Consider the following 18,628-nt stretch of genomic DNA (forward strand, 5'->3'; position numbering starts at 1 on the left):
CCCTGCTCTCCAGATGAGATCCCGCACACCCACCGGCGCTGAGCAGCCGGACGGAAAAAGCCCAGCCGGGGTCACGGGTGGCTTGTTTTCCTGGCGTCAGTCAGTCAGGGGAACTTTCTGGGTAAAAAGGAAACCTCTGTGTATGTTAACACGAGCAGGTCTTGGCTGGTTTTCCCTTGGGGAGTTCGACGCAGGGGGCCGACACTGCCTTCCAGCCCAGGGGGTCAGAAGGGAGATGGCCTGAGTAGAGGTGGCTGTGACCCCGGGGGCAGGGGACCCAAGCCGCCCCACCCCAGGCCCCCAGCCCACGCACCTTGGTCACCCAGCGCGCTCTGGGAATGCAGAGGCTGCCCACCTCCCCCAGCCCAGCGGCCCTCAGCCTGCAGCGAGGTCACGGGCGTCCTCCCCGCGGCGGCCACCGGAGGGCGCCCGTGAGCACCCCGCAGGGGGAGCATCGCACAGCTCACCTCCAGGGTCTCCCCACCGCCCCCCGGAAACCCCAGCAAACCCCGAGACTACGCGTGGTCTGTCCTCCCCCGCACCCAGAACGTAAGCACCGAGGACAGACCTTTCCTTGTCCTGAGTGTCACAGAGCTGGACACACGGTCACTGCCGGAGGACTGACAGATCAGGGTGACCCCGAGAGGGGCAAGCCCCAGATGGGGGTCCTCCCCGTGCAGCGGGCAGGCAGTGGGGGCTCCCAGGCCTGGAGCAGAGTGCCGGGCCCCGGACACCCCCTCCACCAACCTTGAGTGACCGCGCCCTGGCCACGACCTCCCTGGAGCCTGGTTTGCGGCTGGGGCGGGCCTTTGCACAGCCTGCTGACCCCGTCCTGGGTGGAAAGCGTTCCCCCAAGGCCATCTCCACTGGAACATCAGTGCGTGACCTGACCAGGAAGGAGGGTCTGCAGGTGTGGTGAGTGGAGAGGACGCGGTGCCGCCCGCAGGTGGGCCCGACACCATGCGGGGGTCCCTACCAGCGAGACAGAGAGAGGCTGCCTCGCAGAGCGTGGAGGCGGAGGCGGGAGCCGAGTGCGCCGAGAAGCCCCACGGCCTCGGAAGGAAGCAGGCCTGCCCGCTCCCTGACCCCCCGGCTTCTGGCCTCCCCCACCGGGAGCAGCACCGCCTGTGGCCCGGCGCGGTCAGGGGACGACTAGCTGGTCTGCACCCCCACCTGGCGGCCGGGGGGGGGCAGGAGGGGGTAGGAACTGCCAGACCCTGAATGCCAGCCCCGGACAGGACACGTGAGGCTCATCGTTCGATATGGCTTTATTTTCTGATCGTCCAAGTGCGTCCCACACCCAGCCGGAGCCGAAGGACACCCACTCGTCAGCAGCCCGCACGGGGGGCGACGAGCCTACACCAGTCCTCGCGTCCTGCCCCCCAGAGGTGGCCGGGCTGGCTGGGCACTCAGTAAACAGTCTGGGGGAAGACAGGCCACCCAGCAGGGCAGAGAAAGCGACACAGGCAGGAAAGGCTGTGGCTCCCGTGCCGGCCGCTCCCCTGGCCTGGGGGGTTCTGGGGGGCCTGGGGGGCCTGGACGCAGCCCTACCAGGGAGGACGGGGCTTGCCGAAGGCAGGAGGCTCAGGATGGAGGCGGAGACGCGGCCTCCAGGAGCCTGTCCCCCGCAGTGAGCTGGCTTCTGAGGGCTGGCTGGGGACGCACGGGGGAACCTAGTCCGCTGCTCCTCCATAGCCTCCGAGAAGGCCTCCCTGGAGGCTCAGGCAGGGGCCCAACCCCCTTCTCCCTCACCCTGAACCCCCCGGCACAGAACACCTAATTGATTATATTGCTAATGAATCCGTTCGCCTGGGTCTCCCTGAGATCAGTCTCAGCAGCGCTCGACGGCCCCTCCGCACCCCTTCCCTTCCAAGGAGCCTGACTTGTGGGGTTCACGCCTGGACCTTCCTCCCCAGGTCCCAGGCCCCGGGAAGGGCAGCCCTGTGGGGCCCGCAGCTGCACCTTCTCCGGCACAGGCTCTCCCTTGACCCCAAGCCTGGACACCCTCCTGGGGGCCCAGAACACACCCTCCTTTCTGTGAATGAGGCGGCGGAGGCCCAGCGAGCCCGAGGTAAGGGGCAGAGGGGGAGGGGCCTTCTCTCTCCTCCAGGGCCGCCTCCTGCCCCAGGGGCTCCAAAGGTACCCAGGTTCCTGGGGGACAGGCCCCAGCTCCCCGGGGCCCTGCGGGCCGGGGGCAGCAGGCGGCGAGAAGCACACAAGAAGGCGAACGGCGCGGGAGCCGGACCGGGAGGCCGCGGGGTCTTCAGGGCACCAGCGTCCACTGGGGCTCAAGGGAGCCACGTTCCAAGGCCACACCTTGAGGCGGCTGCCCCCGGCCCGGGCCAGTGTGGCGGAACGCGATGCTTCCGAGGGACGGGCCGGAACCTGGGGGTCCTTCTTCAGACAGGACGAGCACCCGCGTCACCAGAGCAGGGGACGGGGCGGGGGGGCGGGGGGGCCTGCGAAGGCGGCCCCCTGCCCCGCAGCCTGCGGTTCCCGCTCAGCATCATGGCCACGAGGAGGGACGTGGAGGACGTGTGGGGGCATCTCCTCGGCCATCCCGCGGCCAGCGAGCCCTGATCGGGGGCAGCGGGGCCGGGAGCTCATCTGCATACTTGCCCCCAAGTCCAAGGCCGGGGCCCGGGCCCTCCAACAAAAGCTCCTCTGAGGGAGTTCGAGGACAAAAAAGAGAAAGAACCCCCAGGTCCTCAAGAGCAACACAGAAAAGCTCTGTAATTCAGGGCCTCGGCCGCGGAGCCCGGGGTGCAGCCCTGCCCTCCTGCCTGGCCGGGAGCGGGGAGGGGCGGCAGGCAGGGGCTCGGCGCCGGCGAGGGACCACGTCACTGCGTCTTGGCCTTCACGAGCAGTCTCTGAACTGTTTTGTACAGGAGGTCGAAGTGCTGGGGGCAGCGGGGAGGCTCCTGTGAGGCCTGGGGCCCCGCCACCGCGAGGAAGGCCCCAGTGCCACCGGGGGGTCGTCTGCTTCTAGGCAGGGTTAGGGCCGAGAACTTGCCTGGCCTGGTTGACCCCCGCAGGGGCCCCGCCTCCCACCTGAGCCTCTACTCAGCAGTGCTCACCTGGACCGCCGTGTAGGCCATCCCGAGGTAGGCGCCGATGCAGACAGCCAGGAGCAGGTCGAAGATGGCGGGCTTGACCCTGGGGGAAGCGGGGCACCAGAGAGTCATGGGAGGGTCTGCTGCTGGACCACGCGCCCTGGGCCGTGACCGGGGGCACCACTCACCGGTAGGCGTTCATCACCTGCTTCAGCTGGTCATAGAAGACGAACTCGGGGTCCCTGTGGAGACAGCGTGCTCACCCGGCTGCCCCACCAGCTCAGGAGTGGGAGGCCGCGCGTGTGCCCATCTGTGCGCACGCACGAGGCTATGCGGACCCTCCTGGGGCAAGGACTGGCCTCTACTCCCTGTTGTTTTTTTTGGGTGTCAAATGGTACTCGTTAAAAATGGAAGAGGGGTCGCTGGGGTGGCTCAGTCAGTTGGGTGTCTGACTCTTGGTTTCTGCTCAGGTCACGATCTCAGGGTTGCGAGATCAACCCCTCCATCGGGCTTTGTGCTCAGTGTGGCGTCTGCTTGAGATTCTCTCTCCCTCTGCCTTGCCCCTCCCCCACCGTGTGCATGTATACTCTCCTCTCGAGACAAATAAAATCTTTTAAAAAAAGGACTAGTGTCATTGTGTGAGTCTAGTGGTCCACAGAACGTTACTACCGAGGGGAGATGGTCGGCGTCTGGGTATTGAGAGACCCTGGCTCCACAGCTGGGGGTCCACTCTGAACCTCAGTTTCTTCTTCTGTCCGAGAGTCCGGACTCCCAGGCACACCACGAGTAGGGAGAAGGCAGAGGGCCAACGAGGTGCCCCAAGCAGTGTGGGCTATCTCCCACCTGTGCACACCTGCAGGTTCCTGCCCTACCACGAGGCCCTGCGGCGCTGGCTCGGCCCGTGGTGGGAGGGGCATAGGCCAGATGGGGGACCCGGGCACAGAAGGACCAGAGAGCGGGTGGTTTAGGGCTGCCCGATGAAATGCAGGACGTTGGTTATGTGCGGATTTCAGATGAAAGACAACTGGCTCCTGGCATAAGTATATCCCAAATGCTACATGAGATATACTTACACTAAGAACACACTCATTTCCGTGGAACTCCCGTTTAACTGGATCCCTGTACTTCCCATTTTACTCTTCGTCCTCTGCTTTCACCAGCTCGACCTTGCCCCTTGGGGGGCCGGCTGCGCAGCCACAGGGTGCTGGCCAGGGCAGCGGCGGACTCACCGCTTGTCGGCCTTGATGTGGTGCGGCTTGACCTCCTTCAGGTAGCGGCTCAGGTAGTGCTCGAGCGTGCTGAGGAATGTGCCATCCTTGTCCACGAGCTGCGCGGCCCGCGGCTGGTTGGTGAGCCAGTCCATCACCGAGTCCAGCTGCTCCTGCTGGATCTGCTGCGGGGGGGGGGCCGAGGTCATGGGCACCACCCCCCGCCGCCCCTGCCGCCCCGCCCCACCCGGCCCCGCCGTTACCATCTGCTCCGTGAAGACCGGCATGTCTGGGGGGGTCCCCTGTGGAGAGAGAAGGGGCGGCCCTGAGTCTGACCCACGGGCTGGGGGGCGCCGGAGCCGGAGCCGGGGGGCGTGGGGGTCGCCTCACCTTCTCCGTCAGGTTGTAGATGACGCGGGTCAGGGCCTCCGCGATGAGCCTGGTGTTGCGGGTCAGCGTCTTGGAGTCGACCCGGGACCTTAGCACAGGGGTGGGAAAAACGCGCGTGGGCATCTGGAACCCGCGGCCGCCAAGCTCACTGGCAGAGCACAGCCATGTCTCCAACGACAACAGGAGACGGGCCGCGGCCTGCTCGGGGGGCGCCCGCCACGCGTCTGCCGGAAGGACCGCGGCCCTGGGCCTGCTTCCTCGCTGCGGATGTGGGGGTGGCTGGGGGACCTCCGTCCGCTGTGGTCGCAGGCAGGGCTGAGGTGATGCCAAGGGGGCGAACGGCACTACCCACGGTCAACCCGACCCAGAACCCAGGAACGGGGCCTGATTTGGAAGCCAGGCATCCGCGGACGTGGTGAGTGCCGGAGCACAGCTCCACATGGAACAGCAGATGTCCTCATGCGAAAGGTGGAGACCATCTGTGACCGCGGGAGCAAAGACTGGGGGACCACAGGCCAGGGGACACCCAGTATAGCTGGCGACACGCAGACCTGGAAAAGGGGCTTGGGTGCAGAACAGAGCCGGCCACTGGTTGCTGCCGGGAGCATGTGAGGGGGGCTGGGCCGCCGGGGGGAGCCGGGGGAGCGCTCTCCTCGGCTCTCACTCCCTCCACCCTGGAGCCCCCTTCTCCGGCCCATGCCCCTCAGCTCCAGCATCACCTCCTCCAGGAAGCCGCCCTGATGCCCCAGGAACGGTCCACAGCCCTGCCCACAGCTGCTCTCTCTCTGGGCCTCGCCTGGAGCCAGGCAGCACCTCCTCCAGGCCCAGCTGCTCACCCCGTAGCAGACACATGCCAGCAGCTGGGCCAGGCCCAAGGGGGGCCAGAGAGTGCACATGGCCAGACCGGCCCAGACCCAGCCCCACGGCCACCATAACCCTGGCCCTGCGGAGCGCTGACACACCACTGGGAGACACGGACGGGAAATGAAATCCTCCACTGGCAGAAGCCAGAGGAGCCCGGCATCTTGACGAGAGCTAACCCGAGGAAGGAGAGGTGGGGAGGGCTCCGAGTAGGTGTGAGGAGACGGGGCACCTCTCTAGGCCTCCGCGTGGCCATGCGAAGGCCCAGGGGCAGGAGCCACGGGCTCTGAGCCACAGGGCAGACCGCAGTGCTCGGCATCTGAGGGTCACAGGTGGGGTCTGGATATCATGTGTGGGGGCCAGAAGACCCCAAACCTCTCCCACGTGCCCGTCCCTAGTAAGGGGGGGCTCAGTCACCCGACGCCAGCTCCCCCGTCACTGGGCTCAGGCCTGCCGCCCTCCCCACCACCCACGTTCCACGCCGCGGCCCTGGGGCCGCGCTCACCTCACGTCCATGATGCTGCTGCGCTGGCCGTCGCGGTGGCTCTCCAGGTGGGACAGGGTGAAGGCGGGCAGCCGGCGGATGGCGAAGCGCTCGTGCTCCCAGGCCAGGATATCCTCCGCCAGGTTGATCTTCTTGTGCACCATGGAGAACCGGACCTCCGGGAACTGGTGGGCAGCCACCTGCGTGCGGGGGCGGTCAGGCTGGCGCTCGGCCCCGACGGTCCCGCCCCGGCTCGGCTCTCGGATGCTCACGGGGCCCTGATAGCCAGGAGCGTCCGAGCCCTGGACCCCACCGCGGCCCCGGGCCAAGCTGCGGTGGGAAGGCACCTACCGCCTCCAGCTCGCGCAGGAAGGCGTGCTGCAGCGTCCCCTCCCGCGGCGGCTTGGACACGTGCAGGTGCAGCCGGTCTCCGCGGCCCACGGTGTCCAGGCACAGCACGAAGGCCACGTTGTCCTGGAGCAGACTGGAGTCTGCAGGGCGGCAGCGATGGTCGGGACGGGCGGGGAGCAAGGACCCCGACACCCCTTCCCCCCCAGCTCCCCCAGGGCCGCTCACCTGTGTGGTCCAGGTTGTCCTCCAGCCACCGCTTCGTGCCCTGGTAGTTGAACTTGCCCCCTCCAGAAGCAAAGAAGAGAAGGTTGTACCTGGCGTGGGGGCAGCAGGGGGTCGGCGGTGAAGGAGAGGGACCAGGACCCCGGCGAGCAGGCGGTCCCCCTGCCGGTACTGAATCCCGACCATCCCCCAGAGCAGGGTCTCCCCGTCCCAGCATGGTGGGGCCGCACCCCTGCCCCCCACTCCCTCGGAGCCAGGAGCACCCCCAGGGTGGCAACCACAGATGCCCCCAGACAGGACCCTGTGGGCCTGCAGGACAGGATCTGGGCAGGGCTCAGCTCCAGGCCCATGGGGGAGGTCCTGGGAGCAGACCGGACCCTGTTACTCCGGGGTGCCTGACCCCGACAGGCAGCAGCCCGCCCCCCTGGCAGCCCCTCCCACCGTCCGTACGCCGCATGCGTGCGCTTGTAGGTGTAGAGCCTGGAGAAGAGGCGGGCGAGCTCCAGCAGCACAGAGATGCCACTCCCATTCGAGTCCGCACCATGTGACAGCCACTGTGGGAGACAGGCCAGTGATGAGCCCCAGGTCTCGCCCGGCACCTCGTGGTCCCCATCGCAGCAGCCAGAGCGGGCCTGGACAGCCCCGCCTAGCCACCAGACGGCTCCCGGCACCCCGTGTCTGCAGGGCTGAGCCCCCAGGGCCCAGGCCCTTCCAGCTCTCCTGCTCGCTCCCCAGCACTCTGCCCCGGGGCCCTGGAGCCCAGGGGGGCTGCCTCTGTCTGGAGTCAGCACCTGCCCCAGGAGCGCAGCACTCCCATATCACCGCGAGGGGTTCGGAGCCGGTTCCCTCCACTGGGACAGACCCCGACCCATCCAGCTCCTACGATCCAAACGTGCCCAACCACGTGGTAAGGGGACTTTGGAACCCTCCCAAGGTCAGGGTCCACACGCCAACATATCACACATCGATGTATTAAAATTCAGGGTCGTGCACGGGGGGGTCCAGACAGGAGGCCACGCATGACATGCCCTGACCAGGCTCCTCCAGGGACGGGAAGGGGACCGTAGATACAGTGTGACTTCTGATGGGGACAGGGCTTCGTGCAGGGGAGACGGAACCTTCGGGAAGTCAATGACCATGGTTACACAAATCTGAGCGTCCCACTAAACTACGCGGTTTAAAGGAACAATTTAGATGTTACAGGGCGCCTGGGTGGCTCGGTGGGTTAAGCCTCTGCCTTCAGCTCAGGTCATGATCTCCGGGTCCTGGGATCAAGCCCCGCATCGGGCTCTCTGCTCAGCGGGGAGCCTACTTCCCCCCCCTCTCTCTCTGCCTGCCTGTCTGCCTGCTTGTGATCTCTGTCTGTCAAATAAATAAATAAAATTTTAAAAAAAAAAAAACCTCTGTGGTAGGAGGTAGAGACTGGGACGAATCATCTCGAAGGGCTGCGGGTCGGGCGGACAGGAGAGGAGGACCAGGCTGAGCCTTCTGCGTGGACCGCTGAGGCCCTGGCCTCCCAGGCGGGGTAGCGCTTGGGACAGCCGCACTGTGGGTCCCCTGGTCAGGACCTCAGGCCGCTATTGGCCTGAGGGTGGTTTTCCTTCCGAAACAAGACCTCCCTGAGGAAGAGCTCTGGTGTGAGCCCTGACCTCGCCGTGGCAGGGCTCGGAGAGCATGGCCCGGAGGAGGCGGGTTCGCGAGGCTGGCCCTCCGCGGCGTCTGGACTGGACTGCGGGCTCCGGCCAGCCTCGCTGCCAGGGGGCTTGGGTCCCTGGACCGTCTGTGCAGACACGAGGTTCGGGCTGAGCACCTGCCCCTTCCCCACGTCGGGCTGACGGGCCGCGAGACCGACCCTGCAGAGAGCCCGGCGCTGGGACTCTGCCAGCCCCTGGAGACCATAACCACACACGCACGGCGCTGTCTCGTTTGGGGGGAGCTAAGCGTGTCTGGTGGGACACCCCGGGAGAGCTCTGGGAGCTCCGGCCTGTGTCCCCGCCCGCTCCCCCCACACCCAAGGTGAGCTCATTTTGCTTCCTGTCCTCTGTCCGTACAAACAAGGGCCATGGGGACGACCATCTGCTGGGCCCTGGGGTCCTCCCGGTACATCCCCGCACCTGGGCCTGGGGACGGACAGGGACACCTGGCCTCGATCCGCGGCCCGGCCTCCTATCTGCCGTGGGACTCTGGCCACGGGAGCTGCCTCAGATTAGCCTGTTTCTGCTTCAGGAGAACACCCGGCCCCCGGGCCCTCCGAGGGTCGGCCAGAGCAGCACGGGGAGGGCGAGCGCACGCATACGTACAGGGGCCACTCCGAAGGCATCGTAGTGGGCCACGATGACGATGGTCGGAAGGTCTTCTCCGCCCAGCCCAGTCAGCCGCCCCTGTGGAGACACAGTCTGTGAAGGGGCTGCCGGCCGGGGCCCCGGAGGCCAGAAGCAGCCCGGGCCACGCTCACAGGTAGGGCAGTGCTCCCGACTTTGCGGACTGTCATGGACGATACGTGAACGAATGGCTGTGCCCACGTGTCCATAAAACTTTATTTGCAGAAATGGTCTAGAGGGCCATGGCCTGCTGCCCCACCCGGAGCCCAGCCCATCCTTCAGGACGGAGCCCCAGGCCCCCGAGGGTGCTGGCAGGAGAGCTCTGCAGGTGAGGCCAGCTGCCAGGACAGGACGTGGCCACAGTCCAGGTCCCGGTGCCCATGGCCCAGCTGGAGTCTCTTCACATAGGGACTGACCCTCGCTAAAGTCACGTGTGGGACAAGCGAAAACGACCCCCCATCAGCAATGCCTCGGCCTCCACGCCTCCCCCCGTCTGAGAGCTACTCGCGGGGCACAGAGAGGGGGTCCCACAGCACGGCCCAGGGGTCTGTGCCAGCGCACAGCTGAGGCCATCTTCCTGCCTCCCATCGGAGGGCGAGCTCTGCGAAGGCCTTGTTCGTGTAGGAGGGAAGGTGCGAGCCTCCCCGCTGCCGCCGGAGACCCGGGGCCACATGCTGGCTGCGGATCCTAGCGCGAGACTGTGGACGCGCGAGACCGGGGCCACACCTCTGCCTCTAGGGGCTCGGGGCCCCTTTCCCAACAGATGGGCCGAGGCCAGGGCTGGCCGGGTGGCCAGACGTGGCCCGATGTGGCGCAGAGGAGCAGGGGCCAGCCCAGCACCCCCACCCGCGCGCCAACAGCAGGGACCCAGAGGCCAGGGCGGTGCAGGGCTTTCCAGAAGTAAACGCCAAGGCAGCCAGGCTGGCAGCTGGCGCAGACCCTCTCGTGGCGAGCAGGGTCCCCTGGAGCCAGGCCGGCTCCAGCTGCTACTGACTCCAGCCGACCAGGCCAGCTGTGGCTTGGCCCGCCCCGACCTTCGGGAGCCTGACTACGAGGCCTCTGGTCCCTGGGGCCTTCCCTGCCCAGACCACCACAGTCCCGCACACAGCAGGAAGAGAAGGATTCCTCCTAGGTTCACTGACGGCATAGACGCTGCGGTGGCCTCCCCACATCCTGGATGGGCCCGACCAGCTGCACCGACCCGCCCGCCCTCCTCTGCACCCGGTCTTTGCAGGGCAGCCCAGGAAACCCTGGGCCGGGCACAGTCCTCGCTGCCATAGGCCTGCAACCTGGACGTCCCCGAGGGCCCTGCACATGCCAGATGGGGCCACTAGGGGACGGGGCTGCTAGCGGACGGCACCTACTGTCCCACCAGAGCCCTTCTCCACTGTGTCTAAGTGCCCGTTTGCTGCCCTCAGACCTCCGCACCTGCCAGTGAGGCCTTCACGGAAGGAGGGGCACCTTGTCCGCTGCCGCCGCTGGCACACGGGGCAGCTCAGAAGGTGCTCACGGAGAGGCGGACTCAGTCCTGGACAGGGAGGCCGTGAGCCTGGGTCTGCCCAAGTCCCACCTGCGCCGACACTAGGTGGGAGCAGAGCAGCCAGCACCATCAGGCGTGAGCCACCGGGCCGGGGTCCTGCACACTCCCTGACGCGGGCTCGCGGAGGGTCCCTGTGCTCCAGAACCCTGGTTAGGCTCCAAGGACACGACAGAGGCCGCGATGTGCGGTCTTAGCGCCTCTGGCACTCGGGCTGACGGGAAAGAAACAGTCGACATGCGGCTTCCCAACGCGTCAGGTGGGACCATCACTTGAGAAAGTGAAGCCACAGCAGGTCCAGCGCAGGGCTCCGGCCCCAGGCGTGTACAAAGGCCTTGCCTGGAGGGCTCCCACAGGGCAGGCCGCCCCCGCTCCAGACTCGGGCACACGGGCACGAGCAGGCTGGCGGGCCGCCACCGAGTACTCGTCCCTCGCCCCTAGCCCTGCGCCTCCATGGCCGGGGAGACCCTCTCACCGGTGTGCGGACATGACAGACGCGAGGACAGCTCGGAGCAGACACTGCCCACCCCACAGTGTTCCGCTCCTTGCCCTCCCCCGCCCAGGGCGCACCCCACCGCCGGCCTGCTGTCCGCCCCCCTCCCCAGGTGCCTGGGGACAGAGAGCGGCAGAGTCGGGGACACCTGTGCCCTCGACACTTGTTACACCACCACCGGGCGTGAGGACAGGCTCGACTCCTTCACATCTGGCTTGGGGCTTGAACCCGCTACTTCCCCACCCAGAGCTCTGAACAACAGGGGGTGTGCGGCCCCAGAAAGTTCCTAGGAATGCAACACTGGGGACGCTGTAACATGACGAGAAGGGGCAGCCCCCGTGCGAGAGAGACCTCTCTGCAAGGCACGGCCCACCGGCGCAAAGGCCCCTGAGGCAGGACGAGGAGGCCTGATGTGCGGCGGGGCTGGTGGGAGACCGGGCCAATATCCCGATCAGAGGCTCCCCCCGGGGGGAGGCATGGGGGTCGACTCAGGGAGCCCGGTGCCCCCTCCCCAGGTCTCCGTGTGGCAGGCAGGGCCGGCACTCACCTCCACACTGGTGATGAGCCAGTCGCTCACAGCCTTGCTCTGCACCCCGCTAGTGACCATCTGGAAGCCGTTGGCCGTGGCGGTGTGGAGCAGCACTGAGGACAGGTGGGGGAGGTCAGCCCGCGCTGGGGCTTCCGGGGCCCGAGCCGGCCTCCCCGCGGCCCCCGCGGCCCCCACGCCTCAGACGGTAGGGGTCCGGTCTAAGCCCCGCTGTATGCAGAACCGACCCCGTGACCTGGGGCACAACTTGAGGCTGTGCCCGGGGAAGGGCCCGGCATCGGGCCCCAGAGCTGCTGAGCCCACCGCGCAGCCCCAGGCTGGCCGGCAGGGGGGACTCCGAGCGCCTCCCTCCTGTGCCGCCCGCCGCTCTGGGGCGTTTCTTCGACTGCTTCTGCTTCTGCGCATTCCCCACAGCCACCCGCCCCTGCGCCAAGCTCCTGGACGTCCCCGGTCCCCGGAGCAGAAGAAACCTGTGTCCTCCTCTCCCCGAGGACACGGCTGTCCCGACGGGCTCCAGCATGACGGGGACGCCCTGTCCTCAGCAGGTAGAACAAACAAAACCCACCGGACGCCCACAGGTTCGACAAGCCAGAGGCCGGCGGGGACAGCCCTCCCTTCAAAGGAGCATTTCTCAAGCTGCTGTTTGCATGGAATCAGCAGCGGTGGGGGACTGGGGGCCGGAAACTGCACAGCCTCGGCTGCAGCCCTGAGACAGGGGCGTGGCGGGACCAGGGTCGGGCCGCTGACCCGCATGGCTGGGCACCGCGCCACGTGCTCGCCGGGAGAGGGGACCCCAGAAGCGGCCTGGCGTGGCCACAGCCCGCCCGCTCCTGCAGCCCGGGCCTACCTTCGGCGGCGGAGGCAGAGCCCTGGGCGGCGGACGCGGCCTGCGTCTGCTCGTAGATGGACAGCAAGGCCTCGTCCTCCACAGCGAAGTAGACGGGAACCACGGTCTCCATGGCCAGCATCTCCGGCTCGGTCTCCATGAATTGCTGTGGAAGAGATACCCATTTAGGGGGCTCCGAGGCTGGGCAAGAGGCTGCCCAGGGGCCTGTCCCCAGGGTGCGGGCACACCTCCTCCGCAGTTGGCCAACAGGGCCAGGATTGTGCTGGAAAACAGGACAGGAGGGACGGGTGAGGCGGCACGCCCACCGCCACGGGCGGGACCCATCAGGGAACAAGCAGGTCGGGAGATCGGGCGAGGGCCCAGCCAGGTCGGGGTCAGATCTGGTGTCCCCATGGGCTGCTCCCAGCCCCACCGCCTGTCACACCTGTCGCTGTGGGCAGATGACAGACGCCGGCACCCTGGTCTGATGGCATGGACCCCCACCAGCGATGGGCACACGGTGCCCGGCACCGAACAGGACATCGGTGAGCATGAAGGCCCCTCCACCACCCGCCACCTGCTCGTCGGCCACAGCGTCTTCATCCGAGCTGACTCTCGGGTCCTGTTAGGATACCCTCTGCCCCGGGCACTGTGGCCATCGGGCAGGTCACTCTGTGGGGTGTCCTGGGTGCTGGGGGAACTGAGCAGCGCCCCCAGCCCCACCCACGGGATGCCAGGAGCTCCCCAACCCCTGTGTGCACAGATGGGCCCAGACACGGCCGGTGACCCTCGGGGACAGGATCCGTCTGGACAGGAGGGGGTGATGACCAGAACGAGCCGGCCCCATGCCGCCTCCTGAAGGGCAGAGGAGGTGCAGGGCCGCGCCCAGGGCCTCCACCCACCCCCAGCCCAGCGCCCTTCCTCCAGCCGCAGGCGGGGCGGACACTCACCCGGATGACGTCCTGCGGCACGGCGGCCATGGCACGCGGCAGGATGATGACCACGGCGCCCGCCGACTGCCGCAGGGCCTTCTGGTACCGCCCATAGGAGAAGTCCAGCAGCCGCATGAGCACGCAGCGGCGGCTCAGCACGTCCGCGTCGATGGTGCGGGCCTCCGTGTTGAGCACCGCGTTCCGCGTGCCTGCGGGAGGGCAGGGAGGGCCTCCCTCAGTGGGGCACCGGGACCCCCAGCCGAAGACCACCACGTCCACCACGGCCAGCCCCTCACTGCCTAGCGGTGCAGGGTCCACTCCAACCCCGGTGAGTCGCGACCCCCTCCCCGGGCACTGTGGGGGTCCGGGCAGCATCCCCCATGTGCTTGGTCCCGCCGGCAGCTCTCCCCGGCGCGACTACCACAGATGTCCCCAGACGTCACCCAGGGTCCTCTGGGATAGTATCAGCCCGGGCGGGAGCCCCTGCTCCACATTCCCACGGCTGAAGAAAGCTCCAGAAAATCAGGAACAGAGTTCCAGCCCGAGTTCCTGGGGAACCGGACCCCGCCCCCACCCGAAGAGAAGTGGGGACTCAGAACCAGGGCGGTGCAGACTTCCTGAAGGCCAGCGGGGACCTCCCCCCGACACAGGGCACCCCAGCGCGGACGTCAGACGCGCGACAGAGGAGCCGCGCCATCGATCGCTTCCCACCGGCGCTGGCACGTGGCTGACCCTCAGGGCCATCTGTCCCCGGTCGCTGCCGGGAAAGGGGGCCCAGCCAGCTCCCAGGGTCCCGGCGCTCAGCTGCCAGAAATCCCAGCTCTGACATCCGGTCACCCAAATGGAAAAGGTAAGCCACGACTCCAAATGCATCAAAAGCTGCAGGCCGACCCGGGACGCACGAAACAAGCGAACCACGAGGCCCGTGGGGCAGACACCCCCCGCCCCCCCCCCTGCCATGGGGTCTGCAGTTTGGGATGCGGACAAGCCCTCAAAAGAAAGACGCAGAGAAGCGGTCCCGCTCCCTGAGAGGAGCTCGGGCCGGCGGTCCTGGAGGTCAAGGCTGTAGGGGGAGGCATCGCCCATCCACACAGATGAGGACCTACACAAGGTCACCAGGGGCCCCCTCAGGTCCCCGCCTCTGCTTTCCAGGAAGGTGCCAGGCAGGCGGGAGCGTGTGGTGTGGGGCTGGGCAGGGGCAGGGGCAGGCCATCTCAGGAGCGGGGGGAGCAAGGGTGGGCCACCATGGGTCCCAGGGCTGGAGGGGGTGGTCCCCGCCTCTCCCCTCCCAGCCCTCCAGGGGCCTCTTCTCTGAGGCCGTGGCCGTGAGAGCCCCGGAGGGCTGAGCAGGGAGAGCGCGCGGCAGACCTTCAGGCCCTCCTTGAAGCTCCTGGAATGCCCGGGAAGCCAGTTCCCCGGGCCCCACCTGTCCCGCCACTCCCAGAGGCGCTCCCGATCAGCGGGGGGGGGGGGGGGGGGGGGGATGGACAGAGAGGGCCACCCGCAGGGCCTACTGTGTGCGTCCTCCGCCAGGTGCCCCTGCAGGGCCGGAGTGCCGCCTCTGCTGTCCAGAGGGAGGAAGCCAGGGAGAGGCAAGGGGTGGGGGCAGAGCTGGGTGGACGTGGGTCCCTCAGGGCCGAGACCCTCTCGTGCTGCTGGGAAGCTGCAGCCCGCGCCCCGTCCGGACAGGAAGAGGCAGGCTGGGCAGACGCCACAGGGCAGGGCACCAGGCACCCAGACAGAAGTCCCCCTTCTCTCCACAGGACCAGACCTGAGCAGGGGTGGCGCGCTGCTCCGCCGAGGACCACCTTGCTCTCACCCCACACGGGCTTGGTCTCAACGGCCTGAGACGCAGGCCAGCCAGTGGGAGAGGCCACGTGCCAGCAAAGCTTTATTCACAACAACGGGGGGACGAGGCGGACGCAGGTGCTGGGGGGCCCTGCGTTAGCCCAGGGGATCCGGTGAGAGCACGAGGAGCTGCCGCTCTGTGCAGGCCGGGCACCCGGGAGGGCCAGAGTCTGGCGGGCGGAGGCGGGAGCGCTGAGGTCACGCCCCACGGCCTTGCACCCGCGGATTACCCTCGGCCCCGCTCACCCCGCTCACCCCGCGGCACAGAGCACACCCTCTCCTTCCCAGCAGCCAGTCGGCCTGCATTTCTCAAGAGGAGTGAACAGGAAGTTAGGAAAGAAGAGAGACCCAGAGCAGGGGTTACACCAGGGGGTGGGGAGCCTGCAGGCACTGAGAAGGGAGCCCGCAATCACGATGACCCAGCAGAGTTGCTCTCGGGGACAACGCCGTCCGGGAGAGGCCAGGGCTCCCCTGAGCCCCACTAGGGGCCCCGCCTCCAACCACCCACCTCCCCCATGGGCAACGGCACCCCCTCGGCTTCTCCCCAGGTGAACGTGCCTGCTGTGCCTGGCCGGGGGCCGGGAGGTGTGAGCTGCACGTGGAGAGCCGGGCCATCGGCAGCCCTTGGCTGGGGCAGGTGGGCCTCCGCCCCCAGGCCCTGTGCGCGCCCCCAGAGCCCAAGGTCTTCACAGACGCAGCGCGTGAGACAGGCTGCCCCGGGGCTTCTCGCTCCGAGCAAGGGACCGGGGCGCGCAGGCGAACATGTCAAGTCACAGAAAGGAATGGGAGGGCACCCCAGGGTTGGGGACAATGGACCCAGGGAAGGGAGGGCAAGGAAGAGAAAGCAGTACGGAAACCAGCTCGGATCCCGAGAAATGGGTTATCTCGAGTCCTGGGACCTGGGCCTTGGGGAGGGAGATTCCTCCGGGAAACCCACAAAGGTCTAGACCAGGACGGCAGCCACTGGCCACACCGGGCGACTTCAGCTCGTTGCAGCCACCCAGCACTCGAAACTTCAGCTCCCGCATTAGCACACATCCACCACCCCAGAAAGTTCCACCAGACGCCGCTGGTAAAGACCCTCACCCAGGAGAACGGGAAACACCCCGTGAAAACGGGCCCACGACATCGGGGGCTCCTGGTCCTCCCTCCCACCCCTCCAGAGCCTGCGTCCTCAGGTTCCAGGGCATCACTCACCCATGGTCGGCCCCGTGGCGCTGTGGGCACGCAGGGCCCGGTGGGTCAATGTGGGGGGCATCCTGGGTGCTGTGGCATCCCCGGCTCCCACCCACTCAACGCCAGGACCCACCCCCCAACTTGTGACAACCACGAAGTCGTCACCCGATGACCGACCACGGGGTTGACAACCACTGCTCTCAACAGCCATGGCCTTTGGGGTGAGGAGGGACGTGAGGGGAGGTCCGGACCTGCCTCCAGGCACGGGGGCTCCCCAAGGACTTGGTTGGGGGTCCACAGGGCTCAGGCTGAGCGTGAGATGTTCTAACAGGAGGGCGCCGTCCGAGAGCAGATGGGCTCGGAGCGGACACCGGGGACCGGGGAGGGGACTCCCTTCTCGCAGGGACCTGAGGCCGCAAGCTGGAAAAGCCGGAGGCCGGCAGGTCCGCCAACACCAGATACAGCTACGGGCGTTCAGAATCCAGGCGCAGGGGCTGGGATCAGGACCTGAACGGCAGATGGGACTGGAGGGGACATTCGTGCTGGATCCAGGCCCGGGGGTGGGGAGGGGGGGGGGCTGAGGGAGAGGACAGAAGGGCCAGAGACGATCCAGGACTCCCGGGGAGAGGGAGCACGCGGGGACCCGAGGCTGAGACCAGGGGGTGGGTGTGCACCGAAGGAAAGGTCCACACGCAGGGTCCCAGGACCCCCAAGAGCCCACAGGCACGGGGACTAAAATGGGCCACGGGTGCCTGGCTCGTGAGCTGGGCCCGGAGGGCAGGGAGCCTGGAAAGGTGGGCCTCGGCGGGAGCCAGGCCCGGTGAGCGATCAGAGCTCTGAGCCCCCGGCCGCGCAACACCCGCACTGAACAGACCGGCCCCGGGTGCCCCCGGGGGCCGAGGACGGTCAGGGCTGGCGGGACCTGCCCACCGGCTGCCTCCGCCTGGCAGGAACTAAGCGAGGAGGCTGGCCTCCAGCCGGGCTCGCCGAGGGGGAGCTCGGGGCTCGGGGGCACGACCCGGCGAGGACGGACGCCGGTGGCGCGCGGGAAGGGGGCCTGGGCAGCGCGCCTCCGGCCCGGCTGCGCATCGGACAGAGGGGACGAGGCCCGGAGCAGAGCGGGAGCGTGGCCGGGGGGTCGGAGCGCGGGGATCCGGGGCGCGCCGCCCTGTCCGGCGCGGGGGCCGCGGGGCAGCGCCGGGGGCGCCGAGAGCCGGGCGCGTGGCGGGGCGCGGGCACGCAGGTGAGTCGGCGGGGCTCGGCGGGGCTGCAGCCGGGCCGGCGGGCGCGGCGCGTCCCGGGGCCCGCGGGGGCCGGCCGCACGCACCGTAGGGCTGGCCCTGCAGGTCGTACTGCTGCATGCGGTAGACGGTGAACTCGTGCGCCGCGTCGGCCGCGGGCAGCGGCGGCGCCACGAGCAGCAGCACGGCGGGCAGGAAGACGATGAAGCCGAGCGGCAGGCACGACGCCTTCAGCATGTTCTCCAGCACCTCGCCCGCTTCCTCCAGCATCCTGGCCGGCGGCGGGGCCGCGCGGGGCGGCGGCGGGCACGGGACGGCGGCGGCGGCGGCTCCCGCGGACTCACCTCAGCATGGGTAGCCGCCGGGGTCCTGCGGGCGCCGCGCCGGGCAGCCCGCGCCTGCTCCGGGGTCCTGCGGGCACCGCCCCGGGCAGCCCCGCCCGCCGCGCTGCCTCCCGGGAGTCGTAGTCCTCCGGGCGCGCGCGGTGCCTCCTGGGAGTGGTAGGCCCGCGGGGTTCCTTCCCTGTGGAGGACGCTGTGAAGGACCGTATGGCTAAACCTGAGGATGAAGTTTCACGTAACACGCGAGTCAGAAAAATACGGAGACTTTAAGGCAACTCTTTGGAGTGGGACTTTCTCAAAAGCTGTCTTTGTGGCGGGGGAGGCCGGGAGGGGGGGCGAGAGGTGGAGGCAGGACGTAACCTTGCGACCCGGAAGGAAGTGGGAATGAGAGCCGAGTGGGGCCCAGCCTGGGGCGCGCAGTCTCCTGGGAATTGTAGTCCGGTGACGCGGCGCAGGGGTCTCCTGGGAGCTGTAGTCTTCCTGGCCGAAGTCAGAAATCCCTTAAAACTCCCAAGGAACGTAGATGCTGAACTCCACGAGGGCAAAGACTTTTGTCGGCTTCCTGCGTTCGTGTACCCCCAGAACCCAGTGCGAGGCCTGGCACGCAGTGAGTGGGTTGTAGCGTTTTTGGAAGAATGAATGAAAGAAGAATAAAGAAATCATGATAGACGTTTCCTAAAGGGGTGGCGCGGGGGGTTATGGGACTTGTAGTCTGGCGCGTGGCGTTGGGGAAGGGGTTGGTGATCGGCTACTCCTACCCGTGTATACCTAAGGCTCGCTCGCATTTGGGGCGTAGG

At 67.8% G+C, this 18,628-nt stretch overlaps 1 protein-coding gene across 4 annotated transcripts; it reads right to left on the reverse strand.

Moving 5' to 3' along the window:
- Window positions 1-1,250: 1,250 nt before the first annotated feature.
- Window positions 1,251-17,874, reverse strand: NCLN (nicalin). Of its 4 annotated transcripts, none has more exons than XM_045086869.1 (15): window positions 17,577-17,874; window positions 13,244-13,434; window positions 12,315-12,459; window positions 11,468-11,562; window positions 8,870-8,950; window positions 7,020-7,123; window positions 6,573-6,661; window positions 6,348-6,487; window positions 6,018-6,196; window positions 4,652-4,739; window positions 4,525-4,563; window positions 4,283-4,443; window positions 3,242-3,295; window positions 3,078-3,156; window positions 1,251-2,900 (listed from the first exon to the last, which is right to left on the reverse strand). In XM_045086869.1, exons 1-15 carry the CDS (start codon window positions 17,758-17,760, stop codon window positions 2,841-2,843), a joined length of 1,689 nt encoding a protein of 562 aa, XP_044942804.1. In that variant the 5' UTR covers window positions 17,761-17,874; the 3' UTR covers window positions 1,251-2,840. The 4 variants fall into 4 exon arrangements, with proteins under 4 accessions (XP_044942804.1, XP_044942796.1, XP_044942790.1 ...); XM_045086861.1 differs by having other exon boundaries at window positions 4,283-4,446; XM_045086855.1 differs by having other exon boundaries at window positions 7,011-7,123.
- Between the last annotated feature and the right edge of the window lie 754 nt (window positions 17,875-18,628).

The sequence above is a fragment of the Mustela putorius genome, unplaced genomic scaffold (genome assembly GCF_011764305.1).
Source record: "Mustela putorius furo isolate JIRA1106 unplaced genomic scaffold, ASM1176430v1.1 tig00000095_pilon_pilon_pilon, whole genome shotgun sequence".
NCBI classification, from domain to species: domain Eukaryota; kingdom Metazoa; phylum Chordata; class Mammalia; order Carnivora; family Mustelidae; genus Mustela; species Mustela putorius.